Source organism: Tasmannia lanceolata, unplaced genomic scaffold, assembly GCF_043159265.1.
Source record: "Tasmannia lanceolata isolate RefF3 unplaced genomic scaffold, GAP_Taslan_0.1 ptg000004l, whole genome shotgun sequence".
NCBI lineage: Eukaryota > Viridiplantae > Streptophyta > Magnoliopsida > Canellales > Winteraceae > Tasmannia > Tasmannia lanceolata.
This window is the reverse complement of record NW_027518681.1, coordinates 13,334,774-13,347,774: the sequence shown is the minus strand read 5'-3', so window position 1 is coordinate 13,347,774 and position 13,001 is coordinate 13,334,774. Positions and strand designations below refer to the sequence as shown.

The window sequence follows — 13,001 nt, the reverse complement described above, 5'->3', positions numbered from 1 at the left end:
GGTGATTGTAGGAATTTCAAATGCATGAGATCTCCCGGAGATCTGGAAGCATGTTTGGTTGTCATTTACACCTTTGACTATTAAACAACTTCTAGACATCATTATTGATTTTTATCTGGTAGAGATGACCCTCCCCTCATAATCTCCTCCCCTTTTTTCACCAAAATGGAGAAATTTGTTGGGGGAATTAGGAGAAATTCTTGTCTCATACTTTTTCTCTCTCTTCCACCTATATTTTGATAATAACACCCTACATCTTCCGCTAATTTCCTCGCGCAACCAAACATTACTCGCTAATTTCCTACATCTTCCATTCTGTTCCATTCTTATCAAATTCTCTTTTGACTTATTTTTCTCATATTCTCCCGGCCATCTACAAGCAACCAAAAATAGCCCGTTCCTAAAATAAAGTCCAAGTTTAACTAGGAATCCACCTACTTGGGCCCGACATCCAAATATCTAGCCCTCGGATGATTGGAATTCCCGTAAATTTATAAAAACAGAAAGCCAATTTCTGGAAATTTTGTTCTCACAACTAGGGTCCCTTTATATTTATATTTTCCCAAAGTTTCGGTATACTTCGTGTTATTATAGAAAGAAAAAAACTCGTGTTTGCCACCTAACAGATTCTCCCCTCTCTCTCTATCTGTCTCTCTATATATAAAAGAAGCTCAAAAGAGAGGTCGCAGAAAACCCTAGAACACGAATTACGGTTTGCTCTTCTTCTATTGAGGGTTAGGGTTTCGAGCGACAGATACCGTGATTCTCCAAAGCAGGTAAAGTAACTATGATTTTTATAGTTTTTTATTTGTTTTCAAGATTTTCTATCTTTTTTTATGATTGTAGGTTTTCTAGGAACTATTTTATTTCTTTCTTATTCGCAGTAGATAATTTTTTTTATATATGTTTTTTACCGAGAGAGATATCGTTGGCGAAAAATCAAATTTTGATTTTGTTGTTGTTTTTTTTTTTTTTTTGCTTATTGGTGGGAAAAATTTCTCTGGACTTGAATGAGGGATTTGATTTTGGTACGATTTGAGGTTTTTTTTTTTTGAAACAGTTCTTGTTCTTATTTAGAGTTTTTCTTTCTCTGATAAAATTTTTTCTTTTTTATTTTTCTTCTGTGGAGCCTGTCTTATTGAAAAAAAGGAGATTTTTAGTCTTGTCGTGGGTTATGATATGATAAGTAGAGGTTCTTTCATGGTTTGATGTTTTGGTTTGTTATTTTTAGGTTTCTTTCGGCTTGTCTGCTTTGTTTATTTAGGGTTTCTTATCAAGATTCAATCCTCTTTTTTTCTGGATTATCAGATTAGATAGGTTTTCTGGCTTGATTGTGTTCTAGGGTTTCAGAGTTAACCAACATTAATAATTTTGTTTTATAGAAATTCTAAGACAGTTAGGGCGTTCTAACTTTGTTTTTTTTTTTTTGTGGAATGTAATGGGATTTTTTGTATGGATGAAGTAGTTATTGTTTTATGTAGGAACCACATTCTTTGTTCTTGTTTTATTTTCTTGTTTTTATCTTGTTACACTTGTGTTTTGTTTCTCTCTTTAATTTTATGTATTTTATCCTTGTCAGGTTATAGATTCAGCAGATATTACCATAGAAGTCAGAGGCAGGCTTCTTACTTATTGATAATACTTGATGATTTGGGTTATTGAAAGTTATGAGAATTTATTTTATATGTTGTGTTATTGAGTGGCTCTTTTGTAAGTCGAATTCGTCTTTTGTTTGCGGAATTCTTTGTTTACATGGGTAAGATGCCATTTTCACATTTTTCAAGAGTGAACATCGCTTTCCGATCTGGAGTCAAGAAATTGATCCAAGGGCAACAAGGATTGGAAAGTTCAGTAGATATTTTGCTTGCGAGAGAAAGATTGTTTGGGAAGCCCAGATTCTCTCTTTCTCTACCATTTTCGACCGCTGCAGATGGGCATCTAGTTCCACGATCTGGAACCGGGGTCCCGAGATTGGAACCTTGTGCGACTGATCGACGAAGGCCACTATCTATTGTTGGAGCTCTTTCTCGCACATTTTCTATTCCTTCAGTATCTGGTCGTTCTAGTCAGACTTGCTTATATAACGTAGATAGCGAATCTACCAGAAATCCCCTTGATAATTCATTTCAGAGGAAACACATGGCTGCCTGTGGTTCTCCGTCAACTAGAGCTGAATTGGGTGCTTCATGTCTGGAAAATTCAGCTTTGAGGCGTGGGACCCACGCTAATCTTTCTTACACTAATAAAAGTCTTGATTATTGCGGGCGAAGAAGCATGAGAATGAGAAATCGAGAACCATCTGGCAGTAATACGGTTTATGGGTATTTCTTTTTTGATGTTATTGGAAGGAGTTGGAAGTCCAATCTGTTCGGTGGTCTCTCATGCGCCAAAGACTTCCATAGTTCATGTTCTACACCACGTTCTGCTGGAGCAGCTCCTGATGTCTCTTTCGATGGCTCTGCACGAGAAGAGCAGCATGGGAGTTCTGGTGTTTCTTCTGACCAGTATGTTCTCTGCACTTGTTTTATCTTTCTTGCATTCATTCTTGTATTTTATTATTGTTAATAGTTTTGGTATTATAATTATTATTTCATTTCCTTCGCATATCCTACCTGCATTCACTAATCCATCTCATTGGTGGTATTCATGATCATTCAGCTTTTTTTTTCATCATAATTTTCAGCACCTCTGATCGTTCAATGCAGTCTGTTTGAAACTGGTGCAAACCCAGGATGTTCGCGGTAACTATAAAGAATTTAGGAGCTCAATGGGAGAAACTTATCGATTAAAGTAGCCAAACCATACCAAAACAAATAACAATTAGATTTAATAAAACGTAGTGGAAAATTTTACTCAGATTAGCTTTTGAGATAATCAACAAAAGAGAAAGATTCTACGTTAAGCATCTGTAGCATATAACAACTCTCAATAAAGAAACAGGGTATCCAAACAAGCCAACTGTACTAAATAAAAATCAATATGCAATCAATCCGCACAAAATAAAATATATCTAGGGCCCAAAATCATCACCAAAATAGGGTAAGGGATCTAAAAGGGTTAGGGTAGTGTAGAGGGATCGATCATAAGGGTAAAAAGGTGGTAAAAGGTATGAAATAAGGCTGATATGATAATGGAAAGGTCTCACCCGAAGAGAAGCAGTCCTTACGCCTCAAATCTGTGCGAAAGACTGAAAGAGGGCCCAAGAGCACTGGGGAGAAGCCTGTGGACACGATCCGTACAAGTGGACAGCAGCGACCTCCGAGATGGTATGTGATATAAAGAAGTTGTGGATAATAGGAGAAGAATAAGGGAAGTAGGGGAAGAAGGATAAATATAGGAGGTGAAGAAGATGAAGGACAAGAAGTTTTTGCAATCTTCGAACTTAAGGGTTTTTCTCCCCCCCTTAGCCCTCTTTTATATGTATTCTTCGAATAATCTTGTAGTTTTCACCCAATAGGATTCTTTTCTCACTTAAGTGATGGTGAAACGACCTCAACGCCCTCTTCTGCAATAAGAACAAATAATAGTTTGAGAGGTAAAATAGGCCAACTAAAAGGGGAAATGAAATATGGGAAATAGGAGTGGTGTGTGCATGAGTCCTCTAGATGATGTGGACAATCCCCCATATCTAGATCCAAAATAATGTCCAAATGTAATCAATTAACATGGGAAATAAACAAGGTATCAACTATAATAAAAAAATCCAATGGTCGGATCACATCAGAAAGTATTTTGACTATCTACCTTTTGCGATGTGCCGCTTTGATTCTTAAATTTATTATTTGTCCATTATATTGCAACAGCCGAATCTACGAACTCAGCTATATACATTGTGCCAAACTATGTGTTGTAAAATTTTTGATGGTAACACGCCTAGGGATGGTTGAACTTAAACATCTTACTGGTTTGACAATCTCCATCATATCAACAAGTCTTTGTTGCTTGGCATTTTTAATTGCAGGAAGATTCTAGGTGAGAGGGCCTTAAAGCTTCTTTCAGGATCGTCTTACCTACCACACCCAGATAAGGAGGAAACTGGTGGGGAGGATGCACACTTTATATGTATAGATGAACACGCCATAGGTGTGGCTGATGGTGTTGGTGGTTGGGCTGATATGGGCGTCGATGCTGGACACTATGCTCGAGAACTCATGTCTCATTCGGTAAGTGCAATTCAAGAGGAGCCAAAAGGTTCCATTGATTCTGCTAGGGTTTTGGAGAAAGCCTACTCAAGCACCAAAGCCAAAGGATCCTCAACAGCATGCATTATAGCGCTTACTGACCAGGTATGCAATTTCTTGATTCCCCATGCTCCTGTAAAAAGGGCTATTCAGATTCATTGTGGTTTTTTTATGCAATGGGCAAAGGAATTTTGCAATAGCTGATCTATGAAAAACATGGCAAACCTTGGAGCATCACCCGGTATGATCGAGAGTTGGATGGTCATGGCTCACATATAACACCAATCAGATGATGCTAATCTCCGCATCAATAGATTTTTGCCATTGAATGTTGAACCTCATGGCCATGCCACTGACTGCAATGGTTAGGATTGTCTGATTGGTGTGTTTTTGGCTTTGACCAGCCAAGGTGGTTGTTTAAAAATTCTTTAATCCACATTTACTACATGATTGAAACCTTGTGTGTGACCTTTGGAAGACAACTTGCTATTTCCATCTCTATCTATTGTTGTTTGCCTTGTTACCGTTTTTTTTTTTGAAAATTACTGAGCTCATGCTCATTTAATTTTTCTTATGCAGGGACTTCATGCTGTAAACTTAGGAGACAGTGGGTTTTTAGTTGTTAGAGATGGATGCACCATCTTTCGATCCCCAGTACAGCAACACGATTTCAACTTCACATATCAACTTGCATGCGGCAATGACAGTGATCTTCCGAGTTCTGGCCAGGTCAGTTGATGCACTTCAATTTCCTCTTTCCTTTGCAGGCTACATCATGACTAACGTAAATTATGGCTCTGATGAGTGGTTCCTAAATGTTTGAGGTTTCTAACTAATATGAGTATCTTTTTTGCTATCACACAGATATAATGCTTAATTTTGTTGATTTTTCAATATAAATTAGCAAAGCTTGCTTTGAAGAACTCAAAGAAAGAACTTCAACGCTAGTATTAGTATCTATGGCACCCTGTGTATGCTCCTGCAGACATAGAAAATTGTAACAGATTTGAACCTATGATTTGTGGGCACAGACACGGAGTGTTGGACATGGCAACCCCCAAAAATTTAGGAATGAGGACATAGTTAAAACAGAAAATACATATAATCATGATTTGTGAACACGGGTTCGTGTGTCGCAACTCAACATGAATACATGGTGTCTGACATGCCAACCCCTAAAATCTAGAAATTGGGACACCCATATACGTACACATAGAATTATTGATTACTGTCTTAATTTACAATAATATAAATATGGTATTCATTTAACAAACTAATAACGGAAAATGATATCAACACAACCATATTTTGATATTTTCACAAACCAACTTGTCTTTTAGTATTTAAAGAGCTGTCAAAATGGTTATTACATTTCGGAGCCAATTAAAGAAGAAAGGACAGGTGGGTTTGTGCAAATATCAAAACATGGTCATGCCGGTAACATTTAGGATTAATCAACTGTAATCTAGAACAAACGTGGGACAATCAAATAACGACAAGTTCATCAATTTAATATAAGTTCTCCTCACTCTCCGATATGCAGCGATAAATGGAGACCTATATGATACAATGAATATAATAATAGAATAAGAGTTTATTTAGGGTTTTAGTTTATGGGAGGGGATATAAGAGCAAATATTAGTTAAAGAAGAGCTAAAAGAAAAGTCTATAATAAAAGAAGAGTTAAAAATAAAAGAGGTAAACACAGTATTCAATAGTAAAAAATGTCACACTTGACACGGAGCAAAAAATGTGTTGACACTCCCACATTTGTCTGGCGGTACATTTACAAGTGTCGACACATGTTGACACGCGTGCCAGTGTCAACACGACATGTGTGTCAGCAATTAATTCAAATTATTGGGTAAATCATAGATTTGTACGCGAACTGGTGTTAAGTCTAGTTGCTAGAAGCAGGGGCGATGGCACTTGAAATGGAAGGGGGACAATTGCCCCCCTTAATTTTTTGGGAAAAAAAATATACCTTTATTTTTTATTATTTTTTTATACTTACCCCCTTCTTAAAAAAAATATGCCCCCCTTTCCAATCATCCCTAAGATAGAAAATAAGTTTAAAATTTTAATTTTACTATTGTAAGATGTCATTTTTGTTTACCTCAATGTATGTTGGTGATGGAATATATATGAGGGTTTTTTTCGGAAACTATAATATTGCTTTCATTTGTTTGGAGAAAAAAATTACTATAATTTTTGCCCCCCCGTGCAAAATTTATGGCATTGCCCCTATCTAGAAGCTTCCCTTTTCTTTTTTTTGAATGGTTAGTTGCTAGAAGCTTCCTAGTTGGGTAGGAAGCTTGCTTCCAACGGAAGCTTGTTTCGAAGGGTAAATTCTTCATGCTTTGAAAGCCCGCTTCCAGCCCGCTTCATCTTAATTAAGAGTACACATCTAGGGTTGGACCTATAACTCCATGGTCGAGGGCTTGAGGCTTTGTATCTCAACCTTGAGGTCGTAGGTTCAATCCCAGCTTACCTTAAAAAAAAGAGTACACTTCTTATTTGGGTTATTATTTTTTCCTAATAGAATGTTTTCTCCTCTTGATAACTTTGAAGGAGTTTTTATTTTTATTTTTTAAAGGAGTTTTTAAAACTTGAAAACAAATCTTAAGTTTCAAGTAAAACTTAAATGGATCTTATTTTCAGTAACTTTGTTTTTGATTGACCAAAACATGTAAAATTATAAATCCCAAAAACTTGTAATTCTAATTAGTTTCAAAGTCCTCTTTTCTACGTGTAACTCTTTTTCTACATTAGCCATTCCTCCCCTTAACTGATATAACCCTAGGGCTGCAACAGGGTCGGGTTGGGTCGGGTTTTTCAAAACCCTAGCCAACCCTGGATCCCATTATCTCGGCCCTGATCCGCCCTGACCCTGAGTCAGGGCCGAAAAACCTCAACCCATTGCTCGCCCTACAGGGCTCAGTGCTGGCCCTGGCCCGCCCTGATTGGCCCTGATTGGGCAGGGCCGGCCCGGCCCTAATTGACCCTAGTGCAAATACCTGTTAAGAGTGCCAAAAATAAAGCAACCACTTATCATATAGAACAAAATGATCAATAAACAGAGAAAGGGAACAAAATAAGACAATATGAATTCAACAAGAAGACGGGCAACAGAGACAATTAATAATAATAATCTAAAGAAACATCAATCCAAGATAATAGAAAACATTAGCAAAAGAAACATGCACAGATGGTTCAATTCTATGATACAAAACTAAGGGTCGGGCCGGGTCAGGGTACCCGAGGCATTAACCCAGAACCCGACCCAACCTGAGTCAGGGTCCAAAAAAATGAACCCTGACCCGCCCTCAGGGTTGGAAAATCCAGCCCTGACCCTGTTCGGGCTCAGGGCGGGTCAGGGCTGACAGGGCCAAACTTGCACCCCTATATAACCCTATCCCTTTAATATGCTTCTTGTTCGCTTCCTATTAGGTTTATTATGTGTTTCGTGTTGAGTTTTTATGATACTACATACATTTTTTCGCTTAAAATTTCCTTGGATTTCACTTCTCACATTTATCTTTTTAAACGTCCTTTGGAGATATTCGCTTCTCACATTTATCTTTTCTAGACCGCTCCCTTCCTGTTTCTCACACTTTCTTTCAACTCTAGCAACTGTGGTCAAGTCAATTCCAATGTCACTGGGTTTTTTATTTCCAGAAAATTCTAATTAAGTTTTTTGAGTTTCCAACAGAGTTTTGCAGTGTCTTTCAAAAAAAAACAGAGTTTTTCAGTTCTGTGTTGAATTTTATAGTTTCTACCTGGTCTTTACTGAGTTGACCTGGTCAACCACATGTTGGTTTGTTTGGAGAATGATAAGTCATAGTTGTCTCTGCACTCCAACATTTTCAATGCAGCTCTCCAATTTCTTAATAATGCTTTAGAGTTTTTTACTCCTAAGTCTTAGTAATTATCTACTCATTTCAAATTCGAGTATCAACTGACTTCTCAAACTGGAGATAAAATTTCAGATCGAAGCTGGTGGATCTAACAAATTGACATTGTCTTTTGACAGAAAATGTTATTTGCTGCAAAAACTTGCTGTTCTTTTATAACTATCTTGGCCTTGTTTTTTTAGTGTTCCTTTTCGAATAGTCTTTTACCATCTTTACTCAGCTCAACATTACCTAGATACGATATGGGTATGTCATGTGGCTAGCATAGGTTGTGTGACCCTCCAAATTTTATCATGTTGTACTTCATTTGGAAGGATCTGTGAGAAGAATTCTTTATCTAAGTATTCCATATTTGATATTATTTGGACTACATGCTTGAAGGACATTAACACCATACGCAGCTTGCTGATTTTTTTTCTCTAGGCCCTGTCTCCTGTCTGTTTTGGATTTTGAGTATTTAAGTCCAAAACTGATCACTGGACGTGTTTAAGTCCAAAACTCATTACTGGACTTGTTTAAGGCCCCTTTTGTTTTGGATTTTGAGATCCGATTGTGAGTTGAAAACTGATTATTGAAACCAAAATCAGTTTTTTTTTTTTTTTAGGACGGAGGACACAAAATCAGTTAACATAGCTTTTTTTTTAATGGCTAAAATCAGTAAAAATATCTTACGAAGTTAAAGCATCCTCTGATCTGTATTTTATTTGTATATTGTAAAACCAGGTATTTACAATCCCTGTAGCGTCGGGGGATGTGATCATCGCGGGAACAGATGGGCTGTTTGACAACTTATACAACAATGAGGTGACAGCCATTGTGGTTCATGCTATTAGAGCCGGGTTGGGACCTCAGGTGACAGCACAGAAGATAGCAGCCCTTGCACGGCAGAGGGCACAAGATAAGGACCGCCAGACTCCATTCTCTACAGCTGCCCAAGATGCTGGGTACCTCTATTATGGTGGCAAGCTCGATGACATCACTGTGATTGTCTCCTATATTACCAGCTCCATCGCATGAGTAAGAATTGTCTTGCCCATCTTCCTCCCTCCTCCCTCCTCCCCTGTATATTTTCTAGTTTGAGAAATAGAGATTATAGGGTGGGAGCTTTTGTCTTGCTCAAATTTCTGGTCCAGTCATATCAGGGAGCATTGATGTATAGGATATGAGAGCAAACCTTCATTGTATAGGAATTGTGGGAGTGTTTTAGATAGGCTTGCCAATGGACCCTGATTGTTCTATTGATGGTCCGACAGATCCTTTGGATCGACTCTAAATAGGTGGGACATGAGACAGAGATACAACCCTTTGGATCGACTCTAAATTAATTAGAAGAGACCTAGACACTTGAAAAAGTCCAATGAAGTTATACCAGATCTGAATATATCTTTTCATGGTATGAAGTTACCCTTCAATTTTTTTACTTTTAGAGGAACATACAATGCAAAGTTTTAGTATATTAACATGATAAAACTGAAAAAGTCTCATTCGAATGAATACTCTCTTGTTGAAGAACCCCAAAACTCATTTCTTAGTCGTTAATTCCATTGACAGGTCAGTGGCTGTTATGCTCCTTTGATTTCATTCAGAGCAGCCTTGTGATTGTGTTTGTCAATTCACAAATTTGCTGTTGCTTGTTGATTGTGTGTCAATTTACAAAATTGTTGTTGTTTGTTGCCTGGATTGTTTGTCGCATGTCCAATTTTTTTGCTGTATAACACGGAGTACTAGTTAATTCCCATTGAACATACAAAATGAAAAAATCAACTTCGTATAAAGTTTAATTGTGTAAAACGATAATAAGATCTGGGATAAATGAGACTGAAAAACAAACACACAACTAAAGTAAGACTCGCGGAACTGATTTGAGTATACCTAGCTGAGTTTTTTTTTTTTTTTTTGCGAAGTAACTTTTGTTAAATGCATCAACGAACATTACAAAGAGGGGACAAGAGGTCCCCAGAGGAATTACATAAAACTGTTCATACCCCCAGAACTGAGTGATAGGAATGTTCACCCCCTCTTTTGCCAGAGTATCTGCCAAGGAGTTCGCAGTTCTCCGCCGATGTTGTAATTGAGGGTGTAGGATTCTTACTAAGTCCCGAATCTCATCCAGAATCCAAATTGAGTATCTGAGTTTTTTTTTTTTTTGATTAGTAGAGTATCTGAGTTTTGATTCAAATGAATTGTATAAAAGATAGGTGGATCTGATATAAATTGGGTCATATAGACTTAGGATTCAAATGGATTGTGGCAGAGACAGGTGGTGGTGGTGGTAAGAGTGGGGGTCACCTATCCGAATTGGGTCCGTATGGACTTAGGATTCAAATGGATTGTGACACAATTAGGGTTTAAATGGATTGTGACAGAGACCTAGATGAAGAGTTAATGTTCAAATGGATCGTGACATAGGTGGATCCCATCCGATTGAATTGGGTTCGCTAGCAGCTGTTGTTTGGTGGAGAAAGTTGCCCTCGGCTTGTATTTCCTTTTACACTTTTAACGTGACCAGATGTTCTCTCATTTCATCAGTCTAAGATGTGAGTAGGCTGTGTTGGTAAGAATTCCAATTGGTATAACACTAGCAGTTTGTAGAAAGAAAGCGACGCATGCGGAACTGTCTAGATAGAATTTCTACCCAGCAGGATAGGGGTCCCAGCCAAACCCCAGCTTTAAAAAAATTCCCTGCAAGAGGCACATACCCTAGTTTTGTTTACTCTTTTCTTGTTAGATGAACGAATTCTGAAATACCCATTAGCCTATGACCGAATACATTATATCTGATGGGGTATTCATTACATCTTCAGCATTGTAACAAACCCTAAAAAGCTAATTAAGTGACCAGTGCCATTATCAAAATTGGGTGTATACGATGCTGGACCTCTTCATTTATTGGAGGTGATATGAATCTTATTTGGGCTCCACCTGATTATTGATTCAGAAAGTTAATTTGATTATAGCATTAAAAGAAAAAAGTTAATTTGATTTTAACATTCAACAGAACACTGAAACATTTTTTTATATTTCCAACACAAACTCCTTTCTATAGAGCATTTGGTAATAATTCTCTTGGCCACTTGCTCCTCTGAACACCAAAAAGGAAACAAGAAAAAATACATGAAAATTTGATATTACTAAAACGAATCGTAATGAAAGATTGGCAAGAAGGAATTTTGGTTGGATTTTTTGGGATGTGTCAGCCTTGTTCCCTTCCTATAATATCCAAGCTAGAATTCACAAAAATTTGATATCATTAGGCCTGATTACTGACATAACATGTGAAATTAAATGCAGCAGTTATGAAGCTGAGCAAAACACAATTTCAGTGACAGTTTTCTGATATAAAATGTTCCTCTATAGAACATTTCCAAAACTAGTTATGAGTTACATGAGATGAACTTGAACTCATTGAGGTCAAGCTTTGTAAAAGCTATTTGAATGGAAGCATGCCACTCTCGAATTCAGAAACTGATGTGCAATTATTCAATTGTAGTTCGGCATCGAGAGACAAGCACAGGCTCGTCATTGTAGTTCCATTAACAATAATAGCATGCATCTGCACGCCCATGATAATAAACTACAATTGCACATCTCATCACATGTAAATGTCCATTTACGAACAGAACACAGAACATGAAATGAGATTACACTCACGAAAACTAACATGGAAAAAGCAGAAGACAAAGTTTAACTCAATGCTGTAAAAGGAACCCCATATCAGCTAAGGCTGTTGGGATTTCCACAACTCATCAGAGAGAGACCCTACACTATTCCATCCCTTTATTCTTTAAGTACCCATTGCCTCATTCTCCCATCCCCATTTCAAATTCTCTATATTTCCTTGTAAGCTCTTCTTGGTTCCCGTCCTCCTCCTCCCTTTTCTTCTCTCTCTTCCTCCTCTCTCCTTTTGGCCTCTTCTTCTTCCCTCCTTTCCCTTTTTTGCCTTTCTTGTTCCTCACTTCTACCCTCTTCCTCCTGCCTTTCCCTTTCTTCTTCCCTTCTCTCCCTTTCTTGCCTCTCTTGTTCCTCTCTTTTAGCCTCTTCCTGCTGCCTTGCCTTCTCTTCCTCTTTCCTTCTCTCCCTTTCTTGCCTCTCTTGTTCCTATCTTGTATCCTCTTCCTCCTGCCTTTCTCTTTCTTCCTCTTCCCTTGTCTCTCTTTCTTGCCTCTCTTGTTCCTCTCTTTTAGCCGCCTCCTCTCTTTTCCTAGCTTCCTCATCCTCCCTCTCTTTTTCCTCATGCTTTTGCCTCTTAATTTCTTCCTCCATCATCCTCTCTTCTTCCTCAGCACAAGAATTGCACTCCAATATAATTGACTCAGCTTGAGAAGATAAAAGCGTCTCTATTGTTGTGTTAGGAACATTGAAAGACATAGCCAAGATCTCTTTATCCAAGGTTTGAAGCACTGATCTCTTCCCAGATAGGAATTGAGGGCGATTATTCCTCGCCATGGTGCTAAATCCCATGAACACAAACGAGTCATTACTAAAGGACATCTGAGCCATTGGGTGGAACCGCGGCACGGCGAACACATCTCCTTCCTTAACTGTGAACCTTGAATTCTGGCACTTGTAGGCGCCGTCTCCTTCGCTCGCTGGTTAGCATTGCTGGGGCAAACCACTCACCATCCCTTGCCCATGTGTTACAATGGCAATCTCAGATGCCCTTGGACTCCAATGGGGACTCATCATAGACCCCTACAAGTTGCAAAATCCATATCATGTTAGCAGCTTATTAATCATCTACTTGAAAGCATAGTGAGAAAATGCGAGGATGAAAATATTCGAAAAAATCAGGAATGCTTGGGGGAAATCGAGAAATAAATTTGTTCCAAATCTACTATCTATACTTCTTTTCTGTATAAGAATTAACAAATGAGCATAAAACACAAGTTACGCAAAATCAGGCTTT

General features: G+C 38.0%; 1 protein-coding gene and 1 pseudogene across 1 annotated transcript; one reads left to right on the top strand and one right to left on the bottom strand.

Annotated features, from left to right (window-relative positions):
* The first annotated feature begins 357 nt into the window (after window positions 1–357).
* On the top strand, window positions 358–9,771 carry LOC143875569 (putative protein phosphatase 2C 55). Its single transcript, XM_077377160.1, has 5 exons — window positions 358–776; window positions 1,580–2,504; window positions 3,962–4,286; window positions 4,761–4,910; window positions 8,819–9,771. The coding sequence occupies exons 2-5, from the start codon at window positions 1,753–1,755 to the stop codon at window positions 9,110–9,112; spliced, it is 1,521 nt and encodes a 506-aa protein (XP_077233275.1). The 5' UTR covers window positions 358–776; window positions 1,580–1,752; the 3' UTR covers window positions 9,113–9,771.
* A 1,781-nt stretch (window positions 9,772–11,552) lies between these two features.
* On the bottom strand, window positions 11,553–12,783 carry LOC143875568 (uncharacterized; annotated as a pseudogene).
* Window positions 12,784–13,001: the final 218 nt, after the last annotated feature.